Source organism: Rousettus aegyptiacus, unplaced genomic scaffold, assembly GCF_014176215.1.
Source record: "Rousettus aegyptiacus isolate mRouAeg1 unplaced genomic scaffold, mRouAeg1.p scaffold_m13_p_3, whole genome shotgun sequence".
Lineage (NCBI taxonomy): Eukaryota > Metazoa > Chordata > Mammalia > Chiroptera > Pteropodidae > Rousettus > Rousettus aegyptiacus.
The window spans coordinates 59,327,633-59,346,033 of record NW_023416306.1 but is presented as its reverse complement, the minus strand read 5'-3'; the positions used below and the strand labels follow the sequence as shown (position 1 = coordinate 59,346,033).

The following is an 18,401-nucleotide window of genomic DNA, read 5'->3' as shown; positions in this document are numbered from 1 at the left end:
TCAACTAAAATTGAGTTTATGACTAGAAAGCCCTCTAATTGAAACAAAAACAACCGGGACACAAAAAGTGTGAGAGGTATAAACTGTAACTGGCAAGTCAATGTCAAAATCATTTCCCATTTTCCCTGAAAAACAACCTCAGAGACCCACCCACCCAACATTCGGCTTTATCTGTTCTACACCCTGGACCCGCTTTGGAGCAACTGATGGCAAGGTGGCAGACCGCCCTGGAAGTGAAAGGCCCACTCTCCAGATGCTGCTTTTTGACTCATTAACAGTGGCAGCTAAAAACATAATTGGCTCCAGCTGCAAGGAAGGAGAACTACTTGAGCTCATGGTTGGCTGACAGGCTCCCAAATTCCCACTCAATAAGCATTCCTCTGAACAGCCATCTTCCACTTGGGAGAAGACCTAGAACAAAATCCAGCTGGAAATGGCATGCTGCCAAAAATAGGGACACCTGAAGCTCCATAGGCGGATTCAAGCAAAAAGTAACTCAAATACTCCTGCTGTAGCAGGGGTCTCACAGAGCCGTTTCCACCCAGCTTCTACATTGCTGAATCCGTCTAAATAAGACCGTTTTTCATAATATGCAGAAGATGATTATCCACCAATTTGCTGCAACTCAGCAAAACTGTGAAGTTTTGCCAAGCTGCATGCAGATCCTTGGATTGGGGAGGTCCCTTGTCCGGCTCTGGCCCTGGCTGGCACTTCAGCATAAACTTCTTTATTAATCCTACTAAGGCACCAAGAAGGATGCCAGTGTGACCTCACCAACCTGTTTGGGGGTTATGTTCACAACTGCTACAACTTTCTGATAATGTCAGTCAAACACTTTTCAGCTTCACCAGAAGCCAAGAAAGGAGGACAACACTGATCTGAAACTGTACCTTATACAAAAGGAAAAGCCAAACAGCTGAAAGATGCGAGAGGCAGAAAATGTTTACACTCACTGAAAAGCATCCAATTAGCCAATTCACCTGTTTGAAACTGTAGAATTTAAAATGTGCAACATTTTTCTCTTTGAAGGTTATATTTCATCTCCAAATTCTTTTTCTTCTAACTTTTCTAAAAGAATAGCTAGGTTACAGAGTTAGATGGATGACAGAAAGGAAAACAGCAAACAAGTCTCGAAAGCTCCTTGATACAATAATACACAAGGAAAACAGCAGTTCCACCTAACGCTCCAAGCTCAGAATTCTTTTCTTTCTGCTGAGGAGGAGAGAAGGTTCACAAACTTTGCACAAAAGAAATGCCCAGGCTCGTATTTCCACTCCCACCCCATGGCACAGGGAAGAATGGCAAACCAGAAGGATGGCCAGGTAAGCTTTGGCCCAGATAAAAAAGCACAGTATCAGGATTTCATAGATCAATTACAATTGCCTTGCAGTATTATGAACCAGACATGCAATAGGCCTTTTTTTTTAAATAAAGACACTATTTGATTAACAGCCCCATGGGATGGATAACTAGTTTTTATTTGTAGTTCATCAAAAGAATAGGCCTTATCAGGTGATTTGGGAACTGAAAACAGTCCATTGGTAAAAAGGCTCCATTTTACTCATGACAATGCTGCCAGCAGCCTGACCAGAACCCCACCTGGACTTACATTCAGCTGACAAGATGCTAATCTCCACTCTCTGAGCACAGCTACATGAGAAGAGCCTGGGAAAATCAGTTGTTTCGTGGCAATTAATTGTTTTGTTCAGTTAGGTGTATATAGTGTATTTCTAGCACGTAGCCTATTTACTCCAACTTCAGTCCACTTTCTCCTTTTAATTTCAAAAAATGATGAACTAGACAAAAACCTCTCCTAAAATAAAACTCATATTCTCTTATTTTTAGTGGCTCCCATTCTCTAGGTCTTGGACTCCACAGGGGCCCCTAAGTTACATACATCCAGACATAAACTTGCGTGTCTATGTGTGACTTTTCAAGTGTATTATGGAAGAGGCCAGCTTACCTCCTGAATTCCCAGCTGTCTTCCCAGCCTCCCTGGCTAGGAGGCGTGGCCATGTGACTGAGTTCTTGTGGTGGGATCATAGGGATTGGGACCCTGCTGGAGATTTGAGTCTGGATAGGAATGCAGAAAACGGACGTGGGCAGAAGTGATGCATTCCATTCCCAAGACTACCCCCAGGAAAACCTCCCATGCAATTCCCAGCATTCTCTTCCTCCCCTGTCATCCAGACACGGCACCACGGTCACCTTGGAAGCCATGCATTAAGGACAGCGTAGGCTTCACTGAACAAGTCCCTGGATGTCTGCTCATGGCAGGTCCTTAGGCCCAAGTCGGTTCTGCCAATTGGACTTTTACATGAAGAAATAAACTATGTTGTCAAAACACTGAAATTTCAGGATGACTGCTTTGGCAGCTAGTGTTTCCTTGCCTAATACATACAACATAGGTGCTGTTGTGATTAGCAGTGTACAAATTTATTTTATTTTGTTAAGAACACAACATAAGTATATACGTTCATTTAAAAAGCAATACCAAGTTCAGAGTTTTTGTCGCCCCATATTTTCTTAAAAACACTTCATTAGCTCCTTTTTCAACAATTTCAGGCACTAAGCTAAATGGGACATACAGAGGGAAATCAGTCAGTCTTTGGCTTCAAGCTTACAATATATTAGAGATGGTAGACATAATAAAAATACAAATGAGTATCATTACAGATTACAAGTGTTTGAAGGACACTGGGCACTGTGAGAGAATAACAGATCTAATATAGACTAGGGCGGAGGGTTGGAGGGACTGGTTCCTCTGGGAAACTGATATGTAAGCTGGAGAACAGATGGATGAGCATGAATTCGTTAATTAAAAATCCACAAAGAGCCCTCCAGCAAAAAGAACAACTTTTTCAAAGAGCCTGAAGTAGGAACAAGTTTGATGTCCTTAAGGACCCGACGGGAGGCCAGAGGACTGAACAAACAGCAGTAAGCAAGATAAAGAGAGAAGGGGAACGTGGAGAGCCAAGCAGAGGGTGGATGATGCGGGGTCCTTAAGACTAGTAAGGATTCTCAGTCTTAGTCTAAAACACATATTCTCAATGGGGGTGACCATGCCCCAAAAGGGGTGAAAAATTCGTTCTTGAGAGTGGGAGAGGAGAGGACTTAGATAATACAATGGTTTGAGCCCTTCGAAGGGCTACAGCACATGTAAACAGATAGTTTATTTATGGTGTTTAAATTTCATGGAGGTGGGGCTGGCTTAGGAGGAAATGTCTTAAAATGTCTAAAAAGGGAGGTGATCATGAAAAAAGGTCTCAGAAATCCTGGTCTAAAGGCAACAGGAAGCTACTTAAGGTGTTAAGCAGGGGAGTTGCCACACTCTGATTTCATTACTAAAAAATCTATCAGACAGACCTATTAGTATTTTTGTGTTTTATGAAAAAGTTTTTATATTAAAAAAGGTTGGAAATCCCTATTCATTTTAGAAGTTATGATTAAGTGCTATTAATCCACTAAAATCATGTAATCCGAGCTCTTCATTCCAGAGGTTGGTGGGGGGAATGCAACTCAGAAGGGCTACGTAACTAATTTGTCCAAAATCATGCAATTAGCAAGTAGTAAGCAGAGTCTGGATCCTGGTCTACTTCCTTTCCTTTCAGCACTGTTCCCAAAATTCCCCTCAACCCCTCCACACATCTGTGCTATGTATGCAATTAATTTACATGCCTACGTTTTACATATTGATTCACATTTGACCTCCCTTCACACAGCATTTGAGTCAGATGTACAAAAAGGAAGAAAATAATTTATTTTTTTCCATGCTTCTGGATCTTTAGAGGAAAATAATGTGCTAGCCACATATTTCTTCCTATCTTGGAAAATGTCAAGATTTGCAGGTTACATATAAGACCAAACACAAGAGTCCATCGGCTCTGTGGAATGTTCAGGAGGCGGGTCGATTACTGCTCGACTTTTACTATAACTATTGGCAGAAGATCCCTAAAGTATGCCTGTTAGTCTATCATTTAAATAACTGTTCCTTGGGCCTCCCAAATAGTAAACTAGATGTCTGAAGAAGGTATTGCTCCTCTTTTATACAGAAAAAGCAGCACATATAAAACAAAATGGAACACTAATGTTCATCACAGCATTACTCACAATGGCCAAAAGGTGGAAGCAACCCAGGTGTCCATGGACAGATGAATAGATAAAAATAAAACACAGTAAAGAAGAGTATTAATCAGCCGTAAAAAAGGAAGTTCTGACAAATGCTATACCATAAAGGAATCTTGTAGACATTATGTTGAGAGAAATAAGCCAGTCACAAAGACAGATGCAATATGAGGTACCTGGAATAGTCAAGTTCACAGGGACAGAAAGCAGAAAGGCTGTTGCAGGGGCAGGAGGAGTAGGGAGTTGCTATTTAAGGGATATGGAGTTTCGGTCTTGCAAGTTAATAAGAATTCTGGAGAATCATTGCCTAAAAATGTGAATGCACTTAACACTATTGAGCTGTACACTGAAAAATGATTAAGATGGTAAATATTTTGTCATGTATATTTTACCAATTGTAAATTTTTAAATTGGTAAGTCAAAGAGAACTTTAAGTGGTTTTACACTAATGTTAGAGAACCTCAGTTCACATACACACACACGCACACACAGTCGAAAAAATTAAACATCAAGGCCACATCTTGGAAGTCCGAAAATTTGAAAAAGCTAATGAGGTCGAAATCAAAGCAAGAAAATATATATTTTGGGTTCATGATAACATTATCTGATCAACCCTCTCGAATTTGATTTGGCCAATAAAATGTGAGCAGAAGTGATATCTGCCACTGAGTAGAAGTAATATTTGCCAGTGGAAAGCAAATTGGCATTCTCCTGGAAGCACACGGGCCAAGATGGAGCTGCTGCCAACACGGATTCCTCAGTGCACACAGTGAGCCATGCTCTCCTGACAATCCACACCGAATACATGGCCTGATGGCGAAATGAACCTTTGTTAAGCCACTGTGATTCGAATGTAGTTTGTTACCACAGCTTAATCTAACCCATCCAGACTAATACAGTCTTACAAGGAACATTAGAATATGAGAATTTGAATTTTGGCTTACATCAATAAATAGATACTCTGTAATAGTCAAAAGCCTTTATTGTTCTGCAACTGATTTCTGGAAGAAAATTCACAATTTTCCTTCTTTATGAAATATATGCGATGTTTAACAATGGCTATTAGCAGTAAAGAAAATTCCTTTCCACTTGCAGTACTACATCGTAGGCTATGCATGACTCAGTGGACAGCATGTGTTTTGTATGACTGGTTTGTGACGGAGATGGGGAGACCATTCTAAATAATAGGCACATGAAACATTTTCTCTCTTTCCTCCAAGAACGTAGCAACAGTTGCTACATCGCACTTGAGGAGAAGGTGTTCAGCGGCACGTACTCTCCCTTTCAACAAGTGTCAAGTTCCTGGATGCCTTGGACGATTTTCTAAATAAGTATCTGTTAATCTTCCAAGGGGCATGATGACTCGAGGAGAAAATACACAGAAGCCAGTTTCCAGCAGGTTATGTGAGGAAGGGCGGGGTAAGGACAGAGAGGGTTTTCCTTTCCCCTACCACTCCCATCATTCCTCTGTTGCAGGCAGAGTAACAGAGCTGAAGCCTTTCCCAAACATCTGAAAACCATTTATAAAAAACTGAAGTTACTACAAATAAAGACTCTTTAAGCTGGTGGTTCATATCTTTAGTTCATGATGTAACTAGACACTAAAATAACAGTGTATGTTCTGGTGGGAAAAGTCACCGAACACAGTTATGAGACGTGTGGTCCACTCCCAGTTCTCTTACTAACAAACTAGGGCACATCTCTCAACGTCCTAGGATGTTATCTCTCACACCCATAAATAAGACAGTTCAGATCGGTGTTTCCCAAAATGTACTCTTTGCTCCAACTGTGTCTGTGCGTGTGTGTGCGTGGGGGGAAAGGCTATCTGTCGAGGGCAGATTCCTAGGACCCATCTTTTCCAGATTGAATCAGAATCTCTAAGAATGGGGCCCAGAATCTGCATTTAAAAGCTTCTCAGCTTTTAGTGGGGCAGCTCTGTTCTTTGGTGACCCTTGGAATTGTGCGATATGGCTAAACTGACCTATGCACAAAGGAGTTTGTGAACCATAAGACGAAAGAATCTCTAAGGCTCCTTCCAGCTATAAATTCTATAGTCATGAGCAGAACTGAAAAGAAATATGTAGCTCTTGTACCACCCACTCTATCCCCTCAAAATGCATAATTCTCTACTAAGAGATCATTCCAGTGCAAAAGAAAATATTAAAACTGATATGGAAATAATTACTATTCAAAACTATTTCCTCATTCATTTCACCTCATCTCCATTCTCCACACCAAAAAAGAAAAAAGAAAAAAAGAAAAAGAAAAAAGCCTAAACCTCAATCACACCTTAGAGAATAAATGTTAATACCACATGATATGTTAAGGCCAGATCTTTACCTCATGTTAGGCCCATGTTCTCTCATAAAACTGTTTCCAAATATTAACATCGAAATTTGTAAAAAAAAGTGTTTCTGTGCTGTATTTGTGAGCAGGGAATGGGAAGTAAACAGTTACCGAAAGATTTCAAACTAAAATGCAAAAATGGGGACAAAGGAAGTACCTATTATTATATCTGGCAATTAGCAGGTAGTCAGTAAGCACCAATTCCCTTCCCTAAAAAAAGTATGACTCTTTTAGTTGTACAGGTTGGTAAATCCAGAACTAGAATCAGGGTCTTTAGACCTCAAGTCTAGTGTCATTTTTGTAAAACTAACCAAAGTTGTATATATACTGGGAAACAAAAAGTATGAATATCTGAAAAGTGTGCATAATAACCAAAAGGATCCTTAATGGGATTTGGAGATGGATCAGGACAAGGAAACAGAAATAATGAAAGAGAATAAACAGTGCTAACTTCCAGTTAAACATGGCAGATTGAATCCCAGATTTTCTCCATTCTCTCTCAAATATCCACTAAAATAAGAGTAAGTAAATAAAACAACAAGAAAACGGAAAAGGCGACAACAGCAGACAAAAAATGCCAACAAAATTTTGGAATATGGAAAACTGGTGGAGGAACGGTAATTGACTTAACAGAATTGTGCCTGCACAGAAATATAACAATAAAAAGCAAGACCATTTAGCCTGTAACATTTCAGAAAGGCTTCAGATCTGGAGGCACCTGATATTGCAAAAGGGACATGTGAGAGGAGATGTGAAGTTTTGGCACAACTAGGAATACTGGTTGAACATCTATCTAAAGAACACTTGAAAAATAAAATTCACAAAGTCTTTTAGAAAGTATAACGAAAAGATAACAATAAACACAAGAGAAAAAATTTTAAACAGCAGATGGTTGATTCGGAAGGCTTAATAGCTGACTACCAGTAGTTTCACAAAAAGCAAATACAAAATGCTGGCAAGGAAATTATGAAAGACATTTGAAAATAAATATTCCCTGAACTGAAGGATGTAGATCTATTGAAAGTCTATAAAGAACTCGCCATACTGAATGTAATTTACTCAGGCCAAGTCACAGCATCATGAAACTTTAGTTCAGAGGTCAGCAAACTATGGCAAGAGGGCCAAAATCTGGCCCCCTACTCAATTTTGTAGTTTATCAGAACAAGGCCATATTGTCTGTTGCTGCTTTTGTGCCTCAACAACAGGGTTGAGTAGCTGCAACAGACAGTACTGTAGCCTAAAATATTCACTCAAAAGAAATAAAACACATGTCCACACAAAAACTTGCACATGAATGTTTATGGCAGCATTACTCATAACCGCTAAAGGTGGAAACTATCCAAATGTCCATCCACAGACAAATGAATAAACAAAATGTGGTATATCTATACAATGAAGTATTATTTAGCCATGAAAGGAATAAAGTACTGATATATGCTACAGCTTGGATGAACCTAGAAAACATGCTAGATGAAAGAAGCCAATCCCCAAATTTCGCATATTGTGATTCCATTCATATGAAAACCCAGAGCACGAAAAGCTGCAGAGAAAGAAAGCAGATCAGTGCTTGCTTGGGTGCGGGAGGGACGCAGAGTAGGAGCATGATAGATGAAGGGTCAATGTCTCTTTAGAGGTGACAAAAATTTCTAAAATTGACTGAGATGATGATTGCACATATCTGTCAATATAATACACCACTGAACTATGCACTTCAAATGGGTGAATTGTATGATATATGAATTATATCTCAATAAAGCTGTTTTTTAATATACTAGAAAAAATAGAATAATATACTGCTTGGCACAGTGTAGCCATTACGACCTATTAACACTGACTATTGAGTCTTTAAAATATGATGAAAGATCATGAAAAAATGATGAGAATAGGATATGAAAGAAAATTAGGAAATCATACTATAATGTAAATCTAATAGAAAATGATAAATCACATTAAAGATATATAAGATCTATGAAAGAGGGTGAATTGGGTAAAGGGAGTCAAGTGCATGATGATGGATAGAAACTAGACCTCTACTGCTAAACATGCTTTAGCGCACACAGATGCTGAATGATAAAGTTGTACACCATAAACTTGTATCACATTATAAACCAATGTTACCTCAATTTGAAAAGAAAAAGAACTATGGAAGTAACTATTATATGAAAAATCTTAAAGCATTAAAAATAGTTCCCTACTATTAACATAGCCAAAGGCAAAGTAGACTTTATAGCACAAAGATTTTATATTCCAGAGATAGAGATGGTAATTTAATAATGACAAAAGTGTTCAATTGCCAACAATATAATTCTAAATTGTTTATGAATCCAATTACAGAGCTTCAAAATAAATAAAGCAGTACAGCATAGGGAATACAGTCAATAATATAGTAATAATTATGTGTAGTGCCAGGTGAGTACTACACTAATCAGAGGTGTCGCTTCATAAATTATATAAATATCTAATCACTATACTGTACACCTGAAACTAATATAAAATAATATTGACTGTCAATTGTAATTGAAAAATTAAAATCAAAGTAAATAAATAAAGCAAAAACTGATAAAACTGCAAGGAGCAATAGACAAATCCACAATAGCAGATGGAGACTGCGACATCCTCCTCTCAATAACTGATACAGTAAGTAAACAAGACTTAGTAAAGAAAAAATATTTTAACAATACTTTCAACCAACTTGATCTAATTGACATTGATAGAATGTCAATTCTGTCCACTCATTAACAACTAGTCTGATCGGGAAAATTTAGGAGACACAAATTTGTAGAAAGTTTAAGTCTTTTCAGATAGACAAAGAACATTTACCAAGATAGAACATATTCTAGGCTATAAAACAAGTATCAATTAATTTAGAAGGATTCCAGTTATATTAAATGTGTTCTCTGATCACATGAAAATTAAATTAGAAATCAATAAGATACCAAAAAAATCCCCCAAATTTCAGAAATTAAGCAATTCATTTCAAAATACCCATGGGTCAAAGAGGAAGTCAAAAGGAAATAAAGTATTTTGAACTAAAGAAAAATGAAAACACATTTATGGTATGTCACTAAAACAACACTGAGAAAAAATTTATGTCATTAAACAACTATATTTGAAAACACTGTTTACTTTGTGTTAAAAAAAAAATCTTAGGGGAAAAAAAAAGTTAAAGGTCTCATAGCAATGACCTAAGCACCCACCATAAGAAACTATAAAAATAGGGCTAAATGAAACATAGCATAGAATAAAATAAGAAAAAATAATGAACTAGAAAACAAAATAGAGAAAATCCATGAAACCAATAGCTGCTTCTTCAAGATGATTTATAAAACTGATAAGCTTCTAAGCAGATTGATCAGGAAAAAAGAAAGAATAATCAATAGCAGGAATGACAGGCCTGATAAAACTACATACCTTAATAGTATTGAAAAGATAATAAGGAGGCATTATGAACTATTTTAAGACAATAAATTCAACAACTGAAATGAAATATACACGTTCATGAAAGATGCAAACTACCAAAGCTAACTCAAGACACAATAAATAACCTGAATAGCCCTATATTTATTCAAGAATTTAAATTTGTTATTAAAAATCTTCACACTTAGCCAGCTCCAGATCTGCATGGCCTCACTGGTGAATTCGACCAAACATTTAACGAAGAAATCATACACAAATTCTCCCAGAAAACTGAAAGGCAATATATCCCAACTCATTCTTTGAGGCTAGAATTACCCTGATTCTAAAACCAAAGACACTGCAAGAAAATGACAGTCCAATATGCTTCATAGACATAGATATAAAATTCTAATCAAAATTTAGCACCTCCAACTCAATAGTGTAAAAAAAGAGATAATATATTATCACCAAATTGAGTTTATCCCAAGAATGCAAAGTGGGATTAACATTTCAAAATCAATCAATGTAGATCATCACATTAACGAACTAAGCAAAAAAAGAAAAAAAAGTGATAATTAGATGCTGAAAGAAGCATTTGACATAATCCAATATCCATTTCTGATTTTAAAAAATTAGCAAATGAAAAAGAACTTCTTTAACCTGATAAAAGGCATCTACAGAAAACCAATAACTAATATACTTAATGGTGAAACAACAAATTATTTTTCTCTAATATCAGGAACAATGCAAAGATATCTGTTCACACCTCTTCTATCCAAACATGTACTGTAGGTTCTAGACAGTGCTATTAAACAGGAAAAGCATCCATATTGGTGAAAAAGTATCTTTATTTGCATGTAACATAATCCTATGTGTACAAAATATAGTGAGATAGTAAGCTCAGTAAAGTTGCAAAAAATAAGAACATTCAAAAATAGGTTTTAAATACTAATGAGGAACAATCAGGAACAAGTTTTATCATAATAGTGATGTTTAGTAGAGCATCAAAAATATGAAATACTTAGTATAAATCTGACAAAATATGTTAAGACATATACATTGAAAATTACCAAATATTGCTTAGAGAAATTAAAGAACACCCAGATATATGATGTTCAGGGATTATGAAACTCAATATTAAGAGGCTAATTCTTTCAAAATAGATCTATAGATTAAAATTCACCCAATCAAAATCCCTGCACACATCTTTTATTAATTGCCAAACTAATTCTAAAACATACGGGGTAGCCAAATCAACGTCCTTGAAAATGATAGACAAAGCTGGAGGAATCACACCTCTTGAGTTCAAGGCTTTCTGTAAAGCTATAGTATTAAAGACATAGCAAGGCACATAGTTAATTAACTACAATAGAGAATCCAAAAATAGAGCCATACATGTATGGACAACCGATTATCAACAGAGGTGCAAAGGCAATTCGGCAGAGAATAGTAGTCTTTTCAAAAAATTGTGCAAGAACAATTAAATATCCATATGCAAAAAAAAAAAAAAAAAAAGCTTTGATCCAGATCCTGTACCACACACAAAAATTAACTAGAAATAGAACTTGGACTAAATAAAAAATATAAAACTATAAAAATTCTAGGGGAAAACCTCTGTTATCTGGGTTAGGAAAATATTTCTTTAAAACAAGAAATATCTACCAAAAACATTACCAAAAAATTCAGTAAGTTCAACTTCATAAAAATTTAAAACTCCTGCCATCCTAAGACATTGTCTAGAAAATTTAAAGACAAGTCACAAACTGAAAAAAATATCTGCAAATGACACATCTCATAAAGCACTTATGACTAGAACATATAAAGAATTCTCAGTAATTCAAGAAAACAAGCAACCCAATAAGAAGTGGGCGAAATATTTTAATAGATTTGTGCCAAAGAAAATATATGGATTATAAATAAACCCATGGAAAAGATACTCAACATCATTAATCATCAAGGAATTCCAAATTAACACACAGAGCGAGCAACCACTCTACCTATTGTCATGGCTAAAAGACCTCACTTGGTGTTGGCAAGGATACAGAGGAACTCGAACTCTTATACTACTAGTAGGAATGTAAAATGGGCTACCTCACACCTGTAAGAATGATTATTAACAATAAGACAGGAAGTACTGGAGACAATATAGAGAAAAGGGAACCCTCACACACTGCTGGTAGGAATGTAAATTGGTGCAGCCACTATGGAAAACAGAATGGAGATTCTTCAAAATAAGAAGAGCTACCATATGACCAGAGCTACCTATTCTGGGTATCCACTTGAAAAAATTCGAAATATGTATTTGTAAAGATACATGTACTCCTATGTTCACTGCAGTATTATTCACAATAGCCAAGACATGGAAACAACCTAAATGTCCTTTGATGGATAATTGGGTAAAGATTTTGTGATACATACACACAGACACAATGGAATACTACTCAGCCATAAACAAAAATGAAATATTGTCATTTGTGACAACATGGATATTGAGAGTATATTATTAATCAATGTTATCCTAATTTAAAAAATAATAATAAATGGTACAACCCTCTGAAAACTGAGTTTTTAAAATGCTAAACATATAGCTGTCAATGATTCAGCTACTCTATTCCTAGGTATTTACCTAAGACAAATGAATCCCCATGTCTACACAAAAACTTGTACACAAATCTTCATAGCAACTTTATTTGTAATAACCCCAAACTGGAAACACACTGTCCATCAACAGGTAGATGATGATGGACGACAAATATAGTGTATATTCATACAATGTAATAGGAATAAAAAGGAACAAACTGATACATGCTACAATATGAATAATCTCAAAAAAAAAAAAAGAATTATACTACTTGAAAAAAAGCCAAATCAAAAAAGGGGGATATACCTACTGTATGAGTTCATTTACATAAAATTCTAGAAAATGCATTAATCTACAGGGACAGAAAGTAGATCCCTCTTTGGTAATGATGAGTGCAAGGAAGGGCAGCAGGGAGGGACTATAAAGGATAATGAGGAAACTTGGTGAAAGTGTCAGAGGTGTACATACGTCAAAAGATACCAAATTTAAATACTTTAAATATGTACAGTTTACCATGTTTATTATATCTCAAAATAATATAAAAACAACAACAACAATAAAAGGTTGCCTGTGGGCTATGAGATCTGAGATGAGAAGAATAGGACAAGAGTTGCTCTTTCCTCATAAACTCCTAGTAATATTTTTTTAACCATGCAGAATTATCATGGGAAAAAAAAATGAAACAAGAGCAAGAACATGCAAGAAGATAACAAAGAAAAGCAAATTTTCTTTTCTTCAAAGTCTTTAGCTAAAAATCAGGTGTCCATAAAAGCACAAATTCTTTCTGGCCATACTGGAACTATTTACTTCATCATTGAATTCCTAATAAGATACAATCTAGAATACACAGTAAATGAAAATAGTTGATCTTAATGTTTGAATGACTTATCACTGATATACCACCAAAGAACATGAATTGCTACTAAGTGACATTTTTAAGCAATAGCATTAGATTTGTGCTGATCTAGCCACAACCCTCTCCTACAACCTTGTTTATTTTTTCAGGGAATTGCTACAGATGGGTTGTAGAAATCATTAAGTGATAACCCCTAGAGGTTAAAACTATTAATTGTTAATTATAGACTTCCTTACCTGGGAGCAATTTGGGCAATGGGCTGAATTTGGGTTCAGCTGACGAACTGAAATTAAAAGCAGTAAAATAATCAGCTTCATGAGAACCATAAGAACCTAAGGAGTGAGCTACCTTGCAGTTGCACAAGAATCTTGCAATGAGAATGGGAAATCAGCCAGACAAAAGAAGAGGGAAATAATCCTGAAAGCAGAAATTCAGTGAAGAGGAGAAATTCTGGGATTTCCAAATTATTTTCATTTGCATTTAAATTGTTCTTTGAACTGTTGAATAAAGCTCAGGTGTATGTCAGTTTAGGGAGTCAGAAGCCCTTGGACACAGACCCCCCTTTTACCATGGCTACAATATATATAAAGGTCTGATAACTTTGTCAGTCATGCCTTCATGTACCAAGTGCTTTGATTTAAAAATTGTTTAAAGAATGTATGCATTCCAAAGAACGTTCAAATCACTTGTCACTGGCTATTGTTGAAAGAATGATTTCTTCTTGATTTGATATTAAGTATCTTCAAGTTTCTGGTCTGTTTAATTCACTGATTAGATATAAGCTGAGGACATTAATCAATGTTGCAAGATCAGCTGCTTATATCCAACACCTGATTAAATTAACTGTAAAGTATTGCATTTAGGAGATGGAACTCATCCACCACTTTAAAATCTTTTCTATCCCTTCCCTGACAAGTTTAGTCAGGCTCCTCACATGTGGAGAGCAGCCCTGCAGTGGAAGAAAAAGTCATTTGGAGTTAAACAATAAACTACTTCCAACACACAAGGCTCAACATTGCTTTCATCATCTTTATCCAGAAGAAAGTTGGTTGAGAAGCAGAGCAAGGAAGAACAGGTGTGTAATGTTAGGAAAATCAGTTTTTCCTGAACCGAATGACTTAAAGCACGTCTGAAAAGGCAGAGTGGTAAAGTACTATATAAAACAACAAACAAAAAAACCCCAGAGATCTAAGAAATTACATTATGCATCTTTGCTGAATTCAAATATTACCAGATATTTTACCAAAATCTCAAGGATACGGTAGAATTTCTACTCCTGTGGATAATTAATGATAAAGTATTCTGTCTTGATTTGGGTTCGATGTCAACCTGCCTCGTGTTCTTGGAGCTGGTAGTACCTTCAAAACCATAGACCAACATTCTCATTTTACTTATGAAATGGAAGGTTAAAGGCCTTGATCAAAATGATATAGCTCAAAAGGGACAGAGCCAGAACCGGAAGCTCCATGTTAAGATGCTCTCCTGAACCTGTCTATTAGGCCCTCTTTACTGTTCTCCTTTGACTTTCCTTTTGGGGGTCATGATTCTACAAGAACAGATTTTTTGCAGGTTTTCAGCACAGCTGCACACTGGTAGTTTTGTAAATTCTGATGCCGGAGCCCCGCCCCGCCCCCCAAGGATTCAGATGCAATCCACCTGGGTGTGGTCCTATCACAAGGAGTTTCAAGAGATCCCATAGGCAATTCTAATGTGCAGCCACCTCTGAGAAGCCCTGCCATGAAGCAAAGCCTACCCGGAATAAAACTTGCTGATAACTAAAACAAGCTTTTGCAGTGGTTTTTCATACTCTAATCTAAGCAGGTGTTCCCTCTTGAAAATTTCTATCACTTCTTAGGGTAGTCTGCTCTAGGCCCTTCTTAGCCATCATTCTCGGTCCTCGCCTGGCCTCCAAAAGTGTACCACTGCAATCAAAATGACCATTAAAATAAAGATCTGAAAACAAGTTCAAACTTTAAGTAAAGGCAAGGGAAGGAAATCCCCGGATTTGGACAAGTCTCCATAAGCAAAACAGAGGAAAGGGAGGCTATCTGGCGATAATTCCGGCCAAGAGTATTTGGGCATTTTCCCAGAATTACCCAAGTAATACTGTGAACAGCAAATTTATGTAGGCTAAATTATGTACAAACTGCCTAAATCGTGAGTTTTAATCAAAAGTTACCTGGCTCTGAAAGGTGTGAATGGCAAAGACACTGCCTGCATTATAGATCTGACTGACCCCCACTCTCTTCCCTAAGCAGCTCCCTTCGGGGTCTTTCATTTATAAACCGAAGCCAAGGAGACTGAATTAGACACTTTCAGGTCCCTGCTGTGCCACCTCGAGACCTGAGCCACCCACTCAGGAGAACTCCCAAATTCCTACACCCGTTCCGGCTCAGAAGAAATCTCTAGGAACCTTCAGGGGGGGCGTGGTGAGGGCGAACGCTCGTGCACCGGACAGAATCGCCTTTTCACAAGTGCAGACGGCACCACCTGGTCTGGCGTCTGACACAAGGACACGGGTGGCCCTAGGGCGACGATGTCAGAAGTTCACCAGTCAGGGGAAGGAGAGAGGTAAGGACCCGAGTCTCCCTGGTGCCGCCCGAGCCTCCGCCACGAAGAAGGGGTTCCGAGGACCATCCCGAAGTGGTGCGGGGTCGCCGGCTCTCAGGGAGAAGGCCGCACCCCGACTCAGGCGCCGCCTCCTTGCCGGGACTCTGCCCAGCTGAAGGCAGGACCCCGGCGCAGGCGGGAAGCCGGGACAGGGCCCCAGGAGGCTGAGCCGAGGCTCAGCGATTTGACCCCGCCAGCCCGGAGCTCGCCGCGAGGGGCCGCCGTAGCCCCAACCCCGCGCCACCTGTCCACGCTCCGGTGGCAGCGCAGTCCCAGGACAGACCTTCAGTGGAGAGAGCGCGCCCCACGCTGTAATGCAGTAGCACAGACTAGAAAAGTGCCAGGAGAGTAAGGGACTCAAGATGTGCCGACTGCCCTACCTGTCCGGCGACAAATAGCAGGCACCAGGTGCTGCCGAAGATGCGGACCAAGAGCTCCGAGTGCCAGGGCGCAGCCCGTCGCGCCATGGTCTTCCAGCCGGGAAGGGGAGCAGTCCCGGGTGAGACCCCTCCTTGGAAGCTGTAGCCACCTCCTGCGCGGGCTGCGAGGACTCGGCGGCGGCCGGCGGCGGGACTCCCAGCGTGCGCGTGCGGAGCGTGCGCCTGCGGGGCAGGGCTGCGCCGAGCCGCCGCGTCCTCTGAGCCGCCCCGAGGCCGCGGAGCTCGGCTGCTTTGAATGGGAGCGCGTGCCCTCGGGGTGGGGGCGTTATTTGTGAATGTGCTGCTTATCTTGGCTCAGGATGGTTCGCGCTCTAACCTTCCACCGCACCCCCCCTCCCGGCTCCTGCTCCTCCCCTCCTGTGTCAGCTCTGGGAAGGCGGGGAGCGCAGACACCCAGCTTCCCCGGCAGCAACCGCGGTGCGCGTTTCGGGGAGCGGGGCTACCTGCTCCCTTCTACGTATTCTTTTTAAAGGGAGGCTCCAGTTCTACACACTTTGCTCGCCTTGGCATGCCATCGTGCCTGCCCCGCGTGAGTACTGGATGAGAAGGAAAAGCTCTTCCAGCACTCGGGCGCTTTCTCTGGAACTTGGAGCCCGGGGAGCCAAGCAGGGCCCTCGAGGGACCGGGGAAAAGTTTGTGCGTGTGCCGCGGGACCGATGATTACGAAACTCGCGACCCTATGCAATGGGGCAGAACTGAACATTATGATGTGTTAGTTTGTCCGTGGGGACCTGTCCCCTGGGTGCATAGATTCTTCTATAGAGTTAATTTGTTTTGTAACCCAGGTCTAGGGCAAAGGGACTTTGCTCAAGAGCAGCAGGGACTCGCGACTGCTAAGTAGAGAGATGCAGTGAACCAGGAGCCGGCGTCACGCCTAGGGAGCCCAAGACATGGGTTCAGTGAGACTGACTGCATTTGTCTTCTTGTGCAAATGGGTTTTGGGGGGCAAGCCACGACAGCCCCTTCTCTGGTGTGGGCTGTGCTCTTATTACTCACATTTGAGCTTTCAAGCTCTCTCCGTTAACAAACTTTAATGCCTTCCTCCGCCCCTCCCCCTCCCGCCCCGCCTTTGGGACCCAAGCTCATTTCTTCCTGAAAACCTGGCGCTCCAGAGCCAGTCTCCCAAAGCATCTTTATAAGAAAGCAAATCCCCCACCCTTCTTCCAACGGTCTTCCAGGCCACTCCACCCCTCTGGAACCTTGGCAGAGAAGCTAGCAGAGGCGGGGAGCTGGCCCCACTTCAGTAAACTCTCTACGATAAGAGGATTCAGCGCAGCGCTGGTGAAATAACTTTTGTGAAGTTCCCACGTGCAAGTATTGGAGTGAGCCCAGCATAAAATGAAGACGCGCGATACTCCCTAGCAACCATTCATTCAGTCCACATATTCCAAAAGCCAAAGGCTGTGTTTAAATGTTGTAGCCCATCAGTGACCTAGTCAGAGGTGGATCTTGCCCATTTTAATTGCGTAAATGGATCAAATACATACTGTCTGCTGACAATGAGAAGTACAATCAGGGCAGAAATGCCTATAAGAAATGAATGTTATATGTGCCAGCCTCAGTGTTTGTGTCCAAAACTGGGAGATTTGTTCTTGTATATGGTAAAGGAACTGCTTCCCAAAATTCATTTATTTACTCGTCGTATGTATTTACTGAGTTCCCAAGGTGTGAATAAAAAAAAAAGTAATTAAACAAACAAATGTCTTTTTTTGATCTTAGAATCTCAGAAAAGTCAAAGTTGAAAAGTCAAACATTTTTAGATGTTTAAAAGGGGTTTTAGATCAGTTTTCAACTTGAGAAAGAAAAAAGGTAAGATGTTAAACATCAAACAAAAAATCAAACACAGGAAAATAAGAAGACCACAGAGACTGGAATCAGGGACGCATTCCTAGGGAAGATTACAAATGGCTCGCTTTGCTAGGACATTTGAGCTACAAAATTGAGCAACAAAAAACAAGGCTGGGCTTGGTGGGATGGTAGTCCTAAATGGTGAGGCAGAAGAATAAAAAGTACCAGGCTGGAATAAATAAAGGCTGTGCCAGGTGGC

At 39.5% G+C, this 18,401-nt stretch overlaps 1 protein-coding gene across 1 annotated transcript in view; it reads right to left on the bottom strand.

Moving 5' to 3' along the window:
* ADAMTSL1 (ADAMTS like 1) overlaps nt 1-16,396 on the bottom strand; it is an 823,217-nt gene extending 806,821 nt beyond the window's left edge. The window contains exon 1 of the mRNA XM_036217921.1: nt 16,295-16,396. Within this exon, the coding sequence (XP_036073814.1) occupies nt 16,295-16,381 (87 nt within the window). The 5' untranslated portion in view covers nt 16,382-16,396. The remainder of the gene's footprint in view (nt 1-16,294) is intronic.
* Between the last annotated feature and the right edge of the window lie 2,005 nt (nt 16,397-18,401).